Below are 17,144 nucleotides of genomic sequence, written 5' to 3' on the forward strand. Positions count from 1 at the left end.
CCCATGTCTTTGGACTGTGGGAGAAACCAGAGCACCTGGAGGAAACCCCCGCCAACATGAGAACATGCAATCTCCACACAAAAATGCTAACTGGCCACTGTGCCACCAAAATTAGATGTAGATAAGCATGCTTTGGCCAAAATTATGATTTTTTTTTTTTCATTTTTAATATTACTGACAGAAAAAAATGTGTATCTAAGGGTCCTTGAAATATTTATGCCAAACATTAAAACAATGTCATTTTTAAGTTATTTCTTATAATATTGTTATATATGTTATGATCTGCCATTGCAGTGCCATTAAAGTATATGCTTCATATGCAAGCTCAGTAAGCCCTTTTAAAGTATGAGAAATGCAATTACATACCAATAATAAACCTTTCAAGGCCCAAGGTGTTTTTTTTACATGCATTTTTTATTTCTCTTTGCTATTTTGGCATATAGGAACATAATTATCATCTTTTGATATGGTGTACTTTTAGATAAAAATGATGTCCATATATGTGGACTCATGGTCTGAATTTACATAAAACACTTTTTCCTGAATGTTTTTTAATGCATATATAACATATACATTTTTCCCCATTTTGGACAGTTAAAAATAGTGTTTGGGACATTTCATATGCTGCAAAACAGTTGCAGGATGACACTGTCTGTGACAAAATATAAAACATTCAAAGTATTTTAAATAGCCACTTAAGAGCTAAAATGTACTGTCCACGTATGTGGCCACTAAGCCCTAGGAGATTAATGCTAAACAATTACTTGAAAAAAGAAACTACTTACTTCAAAAAGAAACTACTTGATCAGCCTGTTTTCTACACCCCATGACTCCTGAGCAAATTATGGGATTAACTTTCGTTAAACTCAAACAGAGAAAGGTTGGCAATCAAGTTTTTCTCATAAACAACAACAACAAGGTAACATTATTTTCCTTATTCTTGAACTAGCAGTTATTAAAAGACAGGAAAGAAGACAGACATTTTGCATATCACTGTTGCCTTTAAGATTTTACAATTATCGATGAGGGGACATTCTAAAATGCTTAGCGTGAAAAAAGCTTAATTTACATCAACAAGAGAAACCCAATTTTTTGTCAAACTTTATTTGTAATTAACCCTAACTTCTATAAAAAGAACAAGTCCCAAGCAAAATAGTCTGCCAATGGGGTAAAAAAAAATCTTATGTCAAAAGGAGAAACAAGATTATTTTGCTCACCCCATCGGCAGATTATTTAGCTTGTTTTAAGGAAAAAATCACTTAATATTGGCATATTATTTCTCAAAACAAGACAATATGTTTTGCTTACCTAGAAAATGCTTCTTGATATAAGAGTAATTTTTTGATATTTGGACTAGAAACAAGCCAAAAAAAAAAATCCTAGAAAATAAATTATGCAGTGTAAATCCTAGTTTGGAACATTTGTGTTATTTTATATGGCCACAAAGGGAAATCAATATTTCACAATAGTATATTGCTTACATAAGAGTCACATGTCATTATACCTCAAAATAATCTGTCTTTATTAGTAAGATAACATTTTGGGGCTAATTTTATGATGAAAGCTCTGTAAGTTAAATTGTTGTGTGCAATTAAATCAGAGGCCTGCTGTGCTGATGGGGTATATGTACACTGACTTTTAATTTTAGTAAGGCAGCCCCAGGGCTTTCAGTGTCTTTCTGTTATAAAATTGCCACATTTAAGGTCTGATTTCTTTGAAAATTAGTGATCTTTACTGCGTGTTAGATATTCGATATGTGGGTTTCAGACCGGACAAGAATCACTGATTTAAATGACATTTCCCCCAACATGTTTACCCCAGTATTTTCTGGTATGAAGTTTCTGCAGCCTGCTGATCTTGACGGCGCTATCTGTACACGGTCTTTTATCTTGTTACTCTTGAACAACTGAATGAATGCTTAAGTCTATTCAACTGAAAGTGTTATTACATTACAACATCGATGCTGTGAAAGGAACCTTATGAAACTGAAAATAGTCACATTAAGCTTTCACCGGATGTTTATCATTGGCTGAAAAACCCTATTGATTAAACATCTTGGTTGATTGGTTTGATAAATGTTAGAATTTTCCATGATATTTCTAATAAAGCTTTTCAACAAAGAATTGTTTATTTTGATAAATCCTGTCTGTCAAATATGATGCTATATAGTTTTATTAACTATATTGACATTAATAATGACATTAACAGTTACATTAACAGTCAATCATCACATCTAATTTTCTCTTTATTCCTTTATAACTTAGAGCCTGTTTTAGGTACAAAATAACAAAAATGCAGTAAATATTGCTGAAATTTTTACAAATTCAATCATTTAAGCCTCTAAACTAAGGAAAATGTAGGTTATAATTCAATCAAACTGACAGAAACTATTACTTTTTTGCAGTGTTGTAAGCATGATTCGTTTGTTTGTTTTATTGTTCATGTTTTTTTTTATTTACCACTGTTTTAATGATTTAGCGAAATAATTTAGCTACTTTGCAAAAAAACGCCGTATGAACAGTCAGTCAAATACATATCCCACAATCCTTTTGTCTAAACCGGAAGACAATGGCACCACGTGTGGACTGCGAAAGAGAAACTATTTCCGGAGTGACTTCGGTTCACCAAAATGAAGTAAGTGATGAGTTAAATGTTTGCGTTTGATTGAAATATTTCCAATACATTTGTTATACCGTGTTTCTTGTACGTTTGAGAATTTAATTAGACTATTCAGTCATGGAATGAAATGTCGATACAGTCAGAAGCCTCTGGTTTGCAGCAACAGCTAACGTTAAAGCTAGCATAAATATAAACGAAAACTGTTACATTAAACATTAACATTCAGTTACATGTGTTTTACTGGAATAATAATATAATTAAAATATTTTTATAATATAAATATTTTGTCGTGGAACGTTGTTCAATTGTTATTTACTTGTTATTGAGAAAGAATTTTTAGGTAAGAAGCCTCATCAACTCATTAAAGTATATCTTTTTTCATAAGCTTACAACTTCAGCATAACAATTATTTTACTTTGTTGTGATATAAAGTCAATTTTTTGTCTACTTAATTCAGATTTTTTAACTCTTCGTAATTTAAAACATTGGTATTGTGTTGTCTAAAAATGAATATAAACATGTATGATTCCTGTGTTATATATATATATATATATATATATATATATATATATATATATATATATATATATATATATATATATATATATATATATACACACATATATATATATATATATATATATATATATATATATATATATATATATATATATATATATGTGTGAAAACGATAATCTTTTGTGACCAATTATCAGTTTACATTGTATGTTGAATATAGAAGAAATGTTATCAGTAGGACAAAACTATTGACTTGCGTAACAAAACCATATACATAAATGTTTATTGTGTTGACATCTTTAATTTGTAAAGATTTTAGGCTGTAAAAAGTGTCAAAGTCATTATGAATCTTGAATAGGGGAAAAAAATGACATACGGATATTTAGTTTTCTGCAATATACATTGCGATATAAATATAATTTCACAAAAGATGACCTAAATGACTCTGTGTAAACAATTCAAACATTTGCATGTAACAATTTGTAAGCATAGATAAATACAGTAGAATTTTTGTTTGTTTGTTTTGTGTTTTATGGTTTTCTGTGGAGTTTAAGAATATAAAATTTACATTAATCAAATAACATTATACTGTATTCATTGTAGTAACTAAATACAATTTTATTCTTTGTTAAATCTCTAAACTATATCCCTAATCCTGAATATACTGCATTTCTCATATTTTGGTTTAGTCACCATAACAGAATAATAAACAAAATGACATATTGTGGCCCACAAAATGAATGAACAAGCAAACATATATTCATTATCTGTCTTTTTTTCTGTTTTTTTTTCTTTCTTCATTAAATGTAGTCCACTGACCAAAGTGAAGCTGATCAATGAACTAAATGAAAGAGAAGCTCAGCTGGGCATCAAAGAGACTGTGTCCTGGCATTCAGTCTATAAAAACAGCGCCTGGGTCTTCATCGGTGAGGAAATGATGAACATTATTACATAGTTACATTATGGCTGTGGACCAAAAGATAGATCAATCTATCACAGCACTTCGGCAATCATTATAATAGACCAGGGGTGCCCAAACTCAGTCCTGGAGAACTAAGCTCCAACCCTAGTTAAACTTGCCTGAACAAGCTACTCAAGCTTTAAATAGCATACTAGAAACTTTTAGGCAAGTGTGTTGAAGCAAGTTGGTGCGAAACTCTGCAGGACACCGGCCTTCCAGGACTGAGTTTTGAGCACGCCTGTTATGGAAGCTAAGATGCTGTCTGGATGGACTATATTTACATTCTGCCAGATGGTGGCAGCATTCATCTGTTTAACTAAATGTGTGTTTTTGTAGACAATGCCATGATTTTAGTCCTCCAGAAACCCACACTGGTACACAGTGATCTGACCTTGTACAATTTCAAAGTGATTTACATTTATTGTTGTATTTTTTTATTTTGCATTCATTTACTAGACAGAACATTGCAATTCAAACCATGAAGTCAGAATTATTCGCCCTTTCTGACTATTTTCTTCTGGTGAAACTTTGATGCCTTTAATCTTTTCTAGAATAAAAGCAGTTTTAAATTATTTTTTAAAACCATTTAAGGGGCAATATTATTAGCCCCCTTAAGCAATATTTTTTTTCGATGGTCTACAGAACAAATCTTTTTTATACAATGATTTGCCTTAAAACCCTAACTGGCCTAGTTGATCTAATTACCCTAGTTAAGTCTTTAAGGTGAATGCTAGTATCCTGAAAAATATCTAGTAAAATATTATGTACTGCCGTCATGACAAAGATAAAAGAAATCAGTTATTAGAAATGAGTTATTAAAACTATGTTTCGAAATGTGTTGAACAAATCTTTCCATTAAACAGAAATTGGGGGGAAAAATGTACAGCTATTAATTCAGGATGTCTAAAAATTTTGACTTCAACTGTATGTATGTATGTATGTATGTATGTGTGTGTGTGTGTGTGTGTGTGTGTGTGTGTGTGTGTGTGTGTGTGTGTGTGTGTGTGTGTGTGTGTGTGTTTGTGTATATATATATTTATATAAATATGTATATATATATATATATATGTGTGCGTGCGTGTGCGTGCGTGTGTGTGTGTGTATTTATTTTAAGTAATGTACATATGTATAATAATATCAATCTGCAGGTGGATTTCCATATGAGCTGACAGAAGGAGACATCATCTGTGTTTTCTCTCAGTAAGCCAGAGTGTTCATTTTAAACATGTCTTTTTGTGCTAAAGACGTCAGTATTTATTTTCTTTGCTAGTAAAGCTTAATCCTCCTCTGTGAATGTCAGGTATGGAGAGATTGCCAACATCAACTTGGTTCGAGATAAAAAGACTGGCAAATCCAAAGGATTCTGTTTCCTGTGCTATGAAGATCAGAGGAGCACTATTCTGGCTGTCGATAACTTTAACGGAATCAAGGTGAAACGCTTTTCTAGTGTCTTTTTAGTGATGTGGTCTTTTTCAACCTGAATTGTATTTTATTCAGATGCAGAAGAGTTCAGATGCAAAAACCTCTAAGTGCCATCTGAAACGTTCTCCTAAAATGAGCATTTATCTCAGCTTCCTATGTTTATGTTCATATATTTAACTTCAAAGTCAATGAAAATAACTTATTCGTCACTATTTTATCACTCATTTTAGAAGAAAATATCAAATGGCTTTTTGCATCTAAACTTTTCACATATACATATATACACACACACACACATACACACACACACACACATATATATATATATATATATATATATATATATATATATATATATATATATATATATATATATATATATATATATGTATGTGTGTGTGTGTGTGTGTCAGTTCAATAAAAAAGTGGCAGTTTATTTATTTAATACCTGGAAACAAAAAATGCACTTGACTATAGAAAGTGCTTTTTACTACAGTGAACAGGTGGGTTGAGCCTAGTTGCCTTATTCAGAACTCAAATGGCTATGCCTGTCTATGGAATACTAGTATACAACCCATATTAGACACTATTAAATTACTACTTATGAATGTAATATTAGGCTTTATATTATATTTATAATATTTATATTTATAATAGATTTTTCTTTTCACCATATAAGGAGGTAAGCCCCCCTAAAATGAAAATCCTAAAATCACCCCTAATGGCGGACTTTGTAAGTGGAAAAACTGAAGGCTTCACTAGAAAGAAAACAGTTAAACAGAGCATCTACAGCGCCAGACTGAGAGATGAGCCTCCTCATTGTTTACTTTCTCTTTCACTCTCATGGATAGGGAAAAATGTTGTACGCACAGATTTCCATTGGCCTATACATAATTAATTTTGTTTGTTAAGCACAAAGAGTTGTTTCAAAACTACTTCTAAATTCAATTCTAATTTCCAGCAAACGAATAAATGAACAGTAATAATAAAGTGTGGTCAAAAAACTGAGTTATATCCAAATACACATGCTGTGCCCAATATGGTCTAAAACCTGACAGGTGAACAAATCTAAGCTTGTTTTTAGTAAAACAAATTTAAATATGCATATAATAAATACTACTACTATTAATAATAACATTATACAAAAGCAAATTGTTATGAATAAACTGAAAAAGCCCCCGAGATAAAGAAGAATGAAAGTATGTTTTTTATATTTATGTAGGCTAGAAAATAATAATTTTTGTAATATTTTAATCCTTTATTTTTTTTATTTGTGAAGATATTTGCGTATTGCTGTACATACTCTGTATATTAAGAAGTGTGTAAGCGAGGCGCACAACTAATGCGCTCTGCGCTGGAAAATAGACCAGCTTTGATCTGATCCATTTGAACCTTCTATTTAAGTTCCTCAAAATAGCAACGCGCCAGCAATGCACCTCAACATGCCTCCTTTTTTAGACCTGAACACCTATGGGCGCACATATGAGCGCAAATGCATTTGCTATTTAAACACTGTGGTACAAAACGTCGAAACGACTCGTGTCGAGCTGAGACTAGCAAACAACAATTGCTTTGCAAATGATAGGGCCCAAAGTGTCCAGGCCTGGTCCTCTCTTCTCCTTTTATTATCAAGAGCTCCTCTGTGGGACTCAAAACCAGTGCGGCAACAGGTGCTGCTTGTCATCTCTCACGCTCTCACCCCCGCCCCACTCTCTAGTCTAATAACATTTCTTTCGAATATAAAATAATTTAGAGTTTTTTAAATTGGCAAAATAAATGTTTTCATTGTTTTCAAAATCAGGGTTATTGCACCAAATATGGCTTTCTTAACTCCTTTGAAGTTAAGCATTGATATTTTGTGTGTTGTCTAAATAAAAATGACCAGAAAAATGCCTAAAACATGGCAGCTTTTTTTTCCAATTGTCCTTTTAAGCTCTAAATGACAAATTTATTTTAAATTGAGAAGAATGTCACCAGTTTTTTGCAGAGCAAAACTAAAACTCGAACACATAAATATTTTCTAAGTTGAGAGAAACAGAGACTTTCCAAGTGGTCTCTTAATTTATTTCTTAGTTTTACATGTAAAATGCGTAATACGATTTAAAAATACAAATTAATTGTAATTCAGATATTAAAAACATGTTCATCATATATTTAGTTTATTTTTATAATACATCTAGGAAATAATATCATCATGTCATTGCCTCATGTATTTGCTATTTGTTTTATCTACTGTTAAGATTAAGGGCCGGACCATACGTGTGGACCACGTAGCGAATTATCGACCACCGAAGGACACTGATGACATTGATGACATCACTAAACAATTACGCGAGGAGGGATGTGCTCCTAAACCAGTTTCATCCTCTGAGGAAGAGTCTGCGGAAGAGTACGCTGTACCTGTGAAGAAGCCTAAAAAAGGTGAGATGACTCATCTGTTTTGATTGGTTTACTGCGTTCAACTCGAGAAAGCAAAAAAAACGCCCACCCCGGTTATGTACTATTAAGACTACAGTGTATATGTGAGCACAAAGCAGGAATGCATTAAAGCAATTCAGTTAAACACCTACAAATGTGGAGGAGCAGCGGCTCTACTCAAAGCTTCTCTCGGGTGACAGAGCTCCTCACCTTATCTATAAGGGTGAGCCCTGCCACCCTGTGAAGAAAACTTATTTCGGCCGCTTGTATCCGAGATCTTATCCTTTTAGTCACGACCTAAATCTTATAAACATAGGTGAGAGTAGGAACATAGATTTACCAGTAAATCGAGAGCTTTGACTTTCGGCTCAGTTCCTCCTTTACCACAATGGACCGATACATCGAGCGCATTACTGTTGCCGCTGCACTGATCCGCCTGTCAATCTCACGTTCCATCCTTCCCTCACTTGTAAACAAAACCCTGAGATACTTAAACTCCTAAGGACTTTTCTCCACCCTGGAGATGGCAAACCACCTTTTTCCGGTGAAGCACAAAGGCCTCGGAATTGGAGGTGCTGATTCTTATCCCAGCCGAGTCACACTCGGCAGCAAACCGCCCCAGTGCATGCTGAAGGTCCATGTTCGATGAGGCCAACAGAACAACAACAACGTCTGCAAAAAACTATAGTCCCTGAACCAGATCCCCTCCATTCCAAGACTGCGCTTTGACATTCTGTCCACTAAAATTATAAACAGAATTGTTTACATAACTAATACAACCTTTTTGTGTGATAAGTGTTACCAAAGCTGTAATACATAAATCTGCTTTGAATACATGAACACAGAGAAATTAGCACAATAAATTTTTTTGCTGGACTTGTCAGCTGCTTTTGACACTGTCAACCACCAGATCCTGCTATCTACGCTCGAGTCACTGGGCGTTGCGGGCACTGTTATACAATGGTTTAGATCTTACCTCTCTGACAGGTCATTCAAGGTGTCTTGGAGGGGAGAGGTGTCCAACCTACAGCATCTAAACACTGGGGTACCTCAAGGCTCTGTTCTTGGGCCACTTCTCTTCTCCATCTACACATCATCTCTAGGACCAGTCATCCAGAGACATGGATTCTCCTACCACTGCTATGCTGATGATACCCAGCTATACCTCTCTTTTTATCCTGATGATCCCTCGGTTCCAGCTCGCATCTCAGCTTGCCTATTGGATATTTCACACTGGATGAAAGATCATCATCTTCAGCTGAACCTCGCAAAAACGGAAATGCTTGTAGTTTCTGCCAACTCGACTCTTCACCATAACTTTTCAATCCAGATGGATTACTGCATCCAAAATGGTGAAAAGCCTTGGAGTAATGATTGATGACCAACTAAACTTCTCTGACCACATTTCTAGAACTGCTCGATCGTGCAGATTCGCACTCTATAACATCAGAAAGATCCGACCCTTCTTATCTGAACATGCAGCTCAACTCCTTGTCCTCTTGTTCTCTCCAAACTGGATTACTGCAACTCTCTACTAGCTGGGCTTCCAGCTAACTCTATCAAGCCTCTTCAACTGCTTCAGAATGCAGCAGCACGAGTGGTCTTCAATGAACCTAAACGAGCACATGTCACTCCGCTGCTAGTCCGTTTGCACTGGCTGCCAGTTGCTGCTCGCATCAAATTCAAAGCTCTGATGTTTGCCTACAAAGTGACTTCTGGCCTTGCTCCTTCTTATCTGTTCTCACTTCTGCAGATCTATGTGCCCTCCAGAAACTTGCGTTCTGTGAATGAACGTCGCCTCGTGGTTCCATCCCAAAGAGGGAAGAAATCACTTTCGCTCACGCTCAATCTGCCCAGTTGGTGGAATGAACTCCCTAACTGCATCAGAACAGCAGAGTCACTCGCTACTTTCAAGAAACGACTAAAAACTCAACTATTTAGTCTCCACTTCACTTCCTAATCTGCAATTGCCTCTCTGAATATCACACTAACTGTACCCAAAAAAAAAAAAAAATACTAACACTACTAATACTTCCCTTCTTAGACTTTACAGACCTGAAACTTGCCTATAGCACTTATTCATTGTTGCTCTTAGTTGTGTAAATTGCTTCCTTGTCCTCATTTGTAAGTCGCTTTGGATAAAAGCGTCTGCTAAATGTAAATGTAAATGTCAATAAATGTGTCTGGAATATGTAACTACTCATGAAATATAAGCATTAATCTAATAATACATAAGTCTGACAAATGATTAGTATTTTAAGTGTCACAAGAGATACAAATGTATTGATAAACATTGTTTGTTATGCTTCAGATAAAAAGGAGAAGAAGAAAAAGAAGAAGGAGAAGAAAGAGAAGAAAAAGGCTCTAAAGGAGGAGAAACGTGAGGGGCGCTCTGAAAGCTCTGCATCTTCTCCTGTCAGAGTAAAGAAGGAGAAGGAGGATGTGGCGTATGAGAAATACAGCGTGAAAGGACCTGCGGCTAATAGAAGAGACAGAGCAGATGAGCAGGAGCAGTTAAAAGAGAAGGAAAGAGAGAGAGAAGAGGGCAAGAAGACAGACAGAAGACATGCAGAAACACAGCAGAGAGAAAGAGACAGAGAAGGAGAGAGAGAGGGGGACAAAGAACGAGAGAGAGACAGAGGAAGACAGAGAGACGGGGAAAGACAACAAGAGAGAGATGGAGGAAGACAGGGAGATGGGGAAAGAGACCGAGAACAAGAGAGAGATGGAGGAAGACAGAGAGATGGGGAAAGAGACAGAGAACGAGAGAGAGACGGAGGAAGACAGAAAGATGGGGATAGAGATAGAGAACGAGAAAGAGACGGAGGAAGACAGAGAGATGGGGAGAGAGACAGAGAACGAGAGAGAGACGGAGGAAGACAGAAAGATGGGGAGAGAGACAGAGAACGAGAGAGAGACGGAGGAAGACAGAGAGATGGGGAGAGAGACAGGGAACGAGAGAGAGTTGGAGGAAGACAGAAAGATGGGGAGAGAGACAGAGAACGAGAGAGAGACGGAGGAAGACAGAGAGATGAGGAGAGAGTCCGAGAACGAGAGAGAGACGGAGGAAGACAGAGAGATGAGGAGAGAGTCAGAGAACGAGAGAGAGACGGAGGAAGACAGAGAGATGAGGAGAGAGTCCGAGAACGAGAGAGAGACGGAGGAAGACAGAGAGATGAGGAGAGAGTCCGACAACGAGAGAGAGACAGGGACAGAGAGAGAGACAGAGGTAATGGCAAACACAGAGATCACAGTCGTGAAAGAGAACACAGGCGAAACTGATCAAACTCAGTAGTTTACATTTTCTTTCGATGTATAAAATGTTCATGTTTTTATTTTATTGTACTACAAAAATGTAAATAAATGTTTCACACTTTTTTTAAGTCTTTCTGGAATAATTGACTAATGGCCACTCGATGTTAAATTACACACATTTTATTTGACTAATAAATAGATTTCATTTTAAGTTAGCACAAATACTGTAACAAGAATAAAATAGAATAAATGTCCTGATGAACTCCAAAATCAAGGTAATGCGAAGAATTCCTGTCAATTGTAAACCTGAAATCAATTGTAAAATAAAATGAACTATTAAAAGACATTAAATGTAGGCGACGCAGTGGCACAGTAGGTAGTGCTGCAAGAAGGTCGCTGATTCGAGACTCGGCTGGGTCAGTTGGCGTTCCTATGTGAAGTTTGCATGTTCTCCCCACGTTTATGTGGGTTTCCTACGGCTGCTCCGGTTTCCCCCAGTCCAAAAACATGTGGTACAGATGAATTGGGTAGTCTAAATGTCTCCCAGAGATGGGTTGCAGCTGTAAGGGCATCCGCTGCGTAAAACATATGCTGGATAAGTTGGCGGTTTATTTCGCTTTGGCGACCCCAGATTAATACTAGTACACCCAGTGGTTGAACTCGGTATTACATTCCTGGATCAAAACAAGCGCAGGTTGCCAGATTGAGGACCAACAGGATGGAGCCTGACTATCGAGCCTAAAGGCTGATTTAAATCGTGTTCTAAATAAAAGCAACGGCACGTCTTTGAAGGAATATTTTCCACATAGTTTTTGTTCTAACCAACATCTTGAATTGATATATTTGAAACGGTTTCTATTAGGGCTGCACGATTAATTGGAAAAAGGTCACAATTTCGATTTGACCTTACACACGATCTTAATTCAGCTTTTCTACGATTCAGCCAATTATTTATTCAAGGTCAGGAGAGAAGCATAAAGGCAGTCAGACAAGTCTTCACAGCAATGTGGACACCTACAAATGGCTATGAAAGAGGTGCATATTGTATTTATAAGGTAAAGTTCACCCAAAAATGTAATTTCTGTCTTAATGTAATGATGTATTCACGACCGCGAAATCACACGTGAGCTGACCGCGAGCTGTTTGTTTACTACTGAGAGGATGTGCATGCTCGCCAATAATGCCTATTTTAGTGAGCAAACATGCATAGGCTGTGAATAACGTTCAGTTTGTTGCACAGAGCGGTCATAAGCCACATTTGGAAGTGAAAGTGAAATGCACATCATTTAAATGACCATATCGCATTTTAGAGTTATGATCACAAGCATTTGAGGTTTTTTTTTTCATAGCGAACACAATGTGTTTTGCATGAAAATAAATGTTTACTGTGTTAGCGTAAATATGTAGCCTATGTTGAATATAATGAGGGATGACGGAGCTTGATAATGACAAATGTCTCATTTTACCAGTGAAATTTTTTTTAATAATGTTGTCAATGACAAATGACAAGCATATGTCCCAAACATAATAATTCAACATTAGAATTATGAATAGTTGTATTCTGATGTCATCGTTTTATCGTGCATTAACAAACAGGACATTTTTAAAGTCTATTCAAGTCCACCATTCCAACTGTATACAAAATTTAGCATTTGAACCAACAGTAGACCTACACATAGGCCTAATATTATTATTTTACTATATTTTTTTAGAAATAACAATAATAATAACCTGCTCATATTACATCTACAGAATCGTGAGAATATAGTGATCTTGATTTTAAGCAAAGAAAAGTTACTATTTATTGCAGCTGATCTAGAGAAAACTTCCACTTCCACCTCATGTGCTTTATTCAGTGTTGAATGTGGACATTTATTGCCATACTACTGAAAGCAGCAGCAGATAGTTTTCCCCAGATCTTGAAAATAAAATAAACCATCTGAAATTGAACTTAGTTGAACTCAACTTCTTTACAATAGACCTGTGACTCAGTGAAAGCCAACAAATATCAGTGATTCAGCATGTATATTTTATAATGTTAAAGAGGTTTAATATGTATTATTAGATCATAAACCTTCCATGTGAGTGCAGTAAGTGCACTATTCTGTGCTTCTAAATGGCTGTATTTAAATTTATGTCGTGTTTCGTCAGTTGCAAACAGCTTAACTGCTTATCACTGCAAATCTCATCATGTAGCTTGTTGATAGGACACGGGGTTACAATGTAACGTGCTCACCTAATGTTTATGTTCGTAATATTTATATTATTTGCTAGATAATAACCACCTCGTGTGAAGCTGAATCTCATTTTGGAGTCTGCTACTGTCCACCAGAGGTCTCATTTCAGTAACGGATGTTTGCTTTGAGAGCCTTTCTGACTTCCAACAAGGCAACCTAGGGTGCTGAAATATAATTGTCCAAACTGGCATTGGGTGGGTTAAAAGAAAACATAACTCATAATGTGCAGAGTATCTGACTTCAGCATTGTTCTTCTAATAAATAAAAATGTTCACTTAATAGGAATTTTTCTTGAATATCTGCAAACATATTATGGTATTTTTATGCTTTAGAAAAGTCAAAAACATACGTACAAAACCTTTAAGGGTGCTTTCACACTTAGGGTGCTTTCACACCTACACTTTTGTTTCGGAACGTGTCTCGATTGCCTAGTTAGCGTGGTTCGTTTGGCATATGTGAACAGGGAAATCGCGCTCTGTTCCGCGCCAAAGTAATCGCTCCGAGATCGCTAAAATGAGGTGGTCTCGGCTCGATTGAAACGAACCCTGGAGCGGTTCGATTACAGTGAGAAAGCGATCCGATCCGAGCGCAGTTATATCACAGTGTTTTATGGATATGTAATAGGCTTACGGCTATATGAAGAGAGAATTATGAGTAGGGCGGGAAGTTTCGCGAGTCTCCGGATGCCCGCAAACGAGTGATGATCTCCCGGTAATCTCGCGTCTCCCTCCCGGTCCTCAAATAGGCTACGTCGCGCACCCTTCTCACCCCTCCCCACCGCATCTCTCCTCAGACACATCGCGCGCGCGCGCACCCTGTCAATCATCATCAAACCACCACCTCTCCTGACAGTTTAGCGGGACGCTGCAAAATAAACCCTGACACTCTGACCAATGTGAGGAGAGTTTACTCGCACGTGACTTGTTTTAGCTCTTTTGGTCCGATTAGAAACTTTGCAGTGTGAAAGCAAACCGCTCCAAGAGCAAAGAGCAACAATGTAACATTTGTAATCTCTGTTTCAGAACAACTGAATCGATTCACAGGTGTGAAAGCACCCTTAGATGTTTGTCTTGGAACCTGGTGCTTTTGCCCCGTTAGCTCAGTTCGTTGGGCATATGTGAACAAAGCAACATATGCAATACGAATCAGATCCAACAAAATAATGAACCAGCCAATATCAAAGTGTGTTATGGTTAGGTGTAAAGTGTATATAATATATTAAGAGAGAATGATGAGTTGAGTGGGATGTCATTCCTATGTGTGTTTCCTGTCGAATATGAAAGTGAACGCATGCTGAAAGAATAGCGAGTGCTGTTTATCCGTTTAGAAAATTGACCCAAATTACCACCTGGTATTTTTTTTTTCACATTTTTATCTCATAATATTTTGTATTAGGCCAATTATGTTCATTTCTGTACTGACACCTCAAAAGAAAGATCAGAATTCACCTGCTTCATGCTCTGACTGCAGTCTCGGTTGTAAAGCTTGTAATGCATAATTCTAGCTGTTTTTTAGGCTCTGTCCAAAGGGAGGAGAGTTGACTTGCACTTGACTTGTTTTATTATTCTTGGTCTGTTTAAAAAAATTTCTGTGTGAAAGCGAAATCCACCAACAACAAAACAACATTGTAACAATTTTAAACCCTGTTTCGGAACAAAACTACTGATCTACAGGTGTGAAAGCACCCTTAGCTAAAGTTAAAGTCCATTTTTTTTTAATTAAGAAATGTAGCAAAAATAGTAGTTTTAAGTGTGCCTTGGAAATGTTGCACATTTTTAATGAGTGTGTATTTTAAATAATAACATTTTTTAATGATTGAAGTTACATACAATACACAATACAGTTGTTTGACATATAAACATAGTTTATTTGAATAGTACAGAGACTAAAAATATCTTAATGAACAGTTTAAATTTCAAAAATCAGGATATACAAGTAAATAAAATACACAAGTTGTAGATCTTTAAAAATTCTTACATTGTCTTTAAAGAAATAAAAAAAGGGAAGAAAACACAGATGTGCATTTGTACCTGCTTGACAGTAAACAGCATTCCATCGCTAATAATTTAATGATCGCAATAGCCATGTTCACATTAATCTATAAAGAAAATATACAGAAATACACACATATTTTTGTAATAAATAAACACACAAAATTAATTAGTAATAAACTGAGCTGAATGTTGAACATGACAATCGAACCATCGCAATTGTGATCATTGCACTGTGGTTTTTTATTTATCTAGAAAAATATTAGCAAAGAAATTCTTTTTAGTTAAATACTTTTTAGATAATCCAAATTAAAAGCATAGTCATTTTTTTTTTTACTTGTGAGTAGATGATTTGACCTTAAAGGGACAGTCAAAATAAAACATTAAATCTACCATCATTTACATTAAAATAAAAGAAGGTACTTTGATGAATGTTGGAAACGGCAGCCATTGACTTCCATTTTTCTACTGTGGATGTTAATGCTATCAATTTCCAACATTCTTTTAAATATCTTCTTTCATGTTTGACAGAGAAAGGAAACTTATTGGGAATCACTTGTAGAGGAGTAGACAGATAACTTGATCTTACAGGAAAATAACTATTTTACATTTTAATAGATCATTCACATGAACTAATATAATCTCTTTCAGACAAACTGTCACCAAAAATAAAATAAAAAATCATGAAAATTCATGCTAATTCGCCACTAATTCTCAGTGGTGTAAAGTAACAAATTACAAATACTCAAATGACTGTAACTCAGTATTTTTTTTCTCAGGAATTGTAATTTACTAAGTAGTTTTAAAAATGTGTACTTTTACTTTCCCTTGAGTACATTTTTAGTGCTGTATCGGTACTTTTACTCCACTACTTTTCTTTAACCTGCAGTTACTCCTTTATCTTTTCTTGTCTGTGGAAATTAAGTAGAAAATTCAGACCTGTGATTCCAGTCCAATCAAATCACAGATAGTAAATTGCGTTATACCGAACCACCTTAAGACATGTGCACTTCATAAATGCAGCAAAATCATTTGGAAGCATTAAAGTGTGCAAGAAGATGTCTAAAATCTTTACAAACAATGATCGAGAGATTTTATAGACTGCTACTTTTACTTGAGTATGATTTTTCAGTTCTCTTTCCACCACTGCTAATTCTACAGATGTAAAATACTTACAAATAGCTGTGAGATTGTGTTGGAACGGTCCATAATCGGCCAATCAGGAGAGCTTTGACTGGGACTCCATTGATCTTGATCTGTCGCTGACACTAAACATTCAAGTCGATACTCAAGGCTAAAGGTCAAATGTCTGTTTGTACTAAACTTCCATAGCTGAATCACTTGATTATATCACTGACCCTGTTAAGCTATTTAAAAAATATGATAATAAATAAGTGAGATTTAAAAAAATGCCAGTCCTTAATGCAACTTGCCTTAAAAATATAAACAGCTACCAAAGGTCGTCGCATCTTTGGATGTAGCAGGATTTAAGTTATTTGAAATGAATGAAATATTAATTCAGAGTCACAGTATTTATCAAACTATATAAAAATTAATATTTAAAAAAAATTATTTGACATGTAGTTTGTTCTTTACTTGTACTTTTACACAATAGTGGAGTATGAACCTGTTATGAGCAGAATATCAGGTTTCAGCAACACTATTATTTATTCTGGTAAGTAAAATTCAAACAGATTAAGATTGTGAAAACAGAAAATGACA

At 35.5% G+C, this 17,144-nt stretch overlaps 1 protein-coding gene and 1 long non-coding RNA gene across 3 annotated transcripts in view; one reads left to right on the top strand and one right to left on the bottom strand.

Moving 5' to 3' along the window:
- LOC147838945 (uncharacterized) overlaps positions 1-17,144 on the bottom strand; it is a 1,276,407-nt gene that overhangs the window by 530,814 nt on the left and 728,449 nt on the right. The window contains exon 2 of the long non-coding RNA XR_015520637.1: positions 9,553-9,788. This is a non-coding gene — a long non-coding RNA (uncharacterized LOC147838945). The remainder of the gene's footprint in view (positions 1-9,552; positions 9,789-17,144) is intronic.
- On the top strand, positions 2,583-11,322 carry rbmx2 (RNA binding motif protein X-linked 2). Of its 2 annotated transcripts, NM_001025166.2 has the most exon segments (7): positions 2,583-2,634; positions 3,949-4,064; positions 5,248-5,299; positions 5,400-5,529; positions 7,762-7,942; positions 10,251-10,887; positions 10,984-11,322. In NM_001025166.2, coding segments are annotated over 7 exon segments (1,359 nt in total). In that variant the 5' UTR covers positions 2,583-2,629; the 3' UTR covers positions 11,222-11,322.

The sequence above is a fragment of the Danio rerio genome, chromosome 21, assembly GCF_052040795.2.
Source record: "Danio rerio strain M-AB ecotype USA chromosome 21, GRCz13ab, whole genome shotgun sequence".
NCBI lineage: Eukaryota > Metazoa > Chordata > Actinopteri > Cypriniformes > Danionidae > Danio > Danio rerio.

Coding starts and splice junctions, on each gene's coding strand:
- rbmx2 (XM_087299675.1), top strand. Junction 5,300..5,399: donor ATCATCTGTGTTTTCTCTCA/GTAAGCCAGAGT, acceptor TGTGAATGTCAG/GTATGGAGAGATTGCCAACA. Junction 5,530..7,761: donor ATAACTTTAACGGAATCAAG/GTGAAACGCTTT, acceptor TCTACTGTTAAG/ATTAAGGGCCGGACCATACG.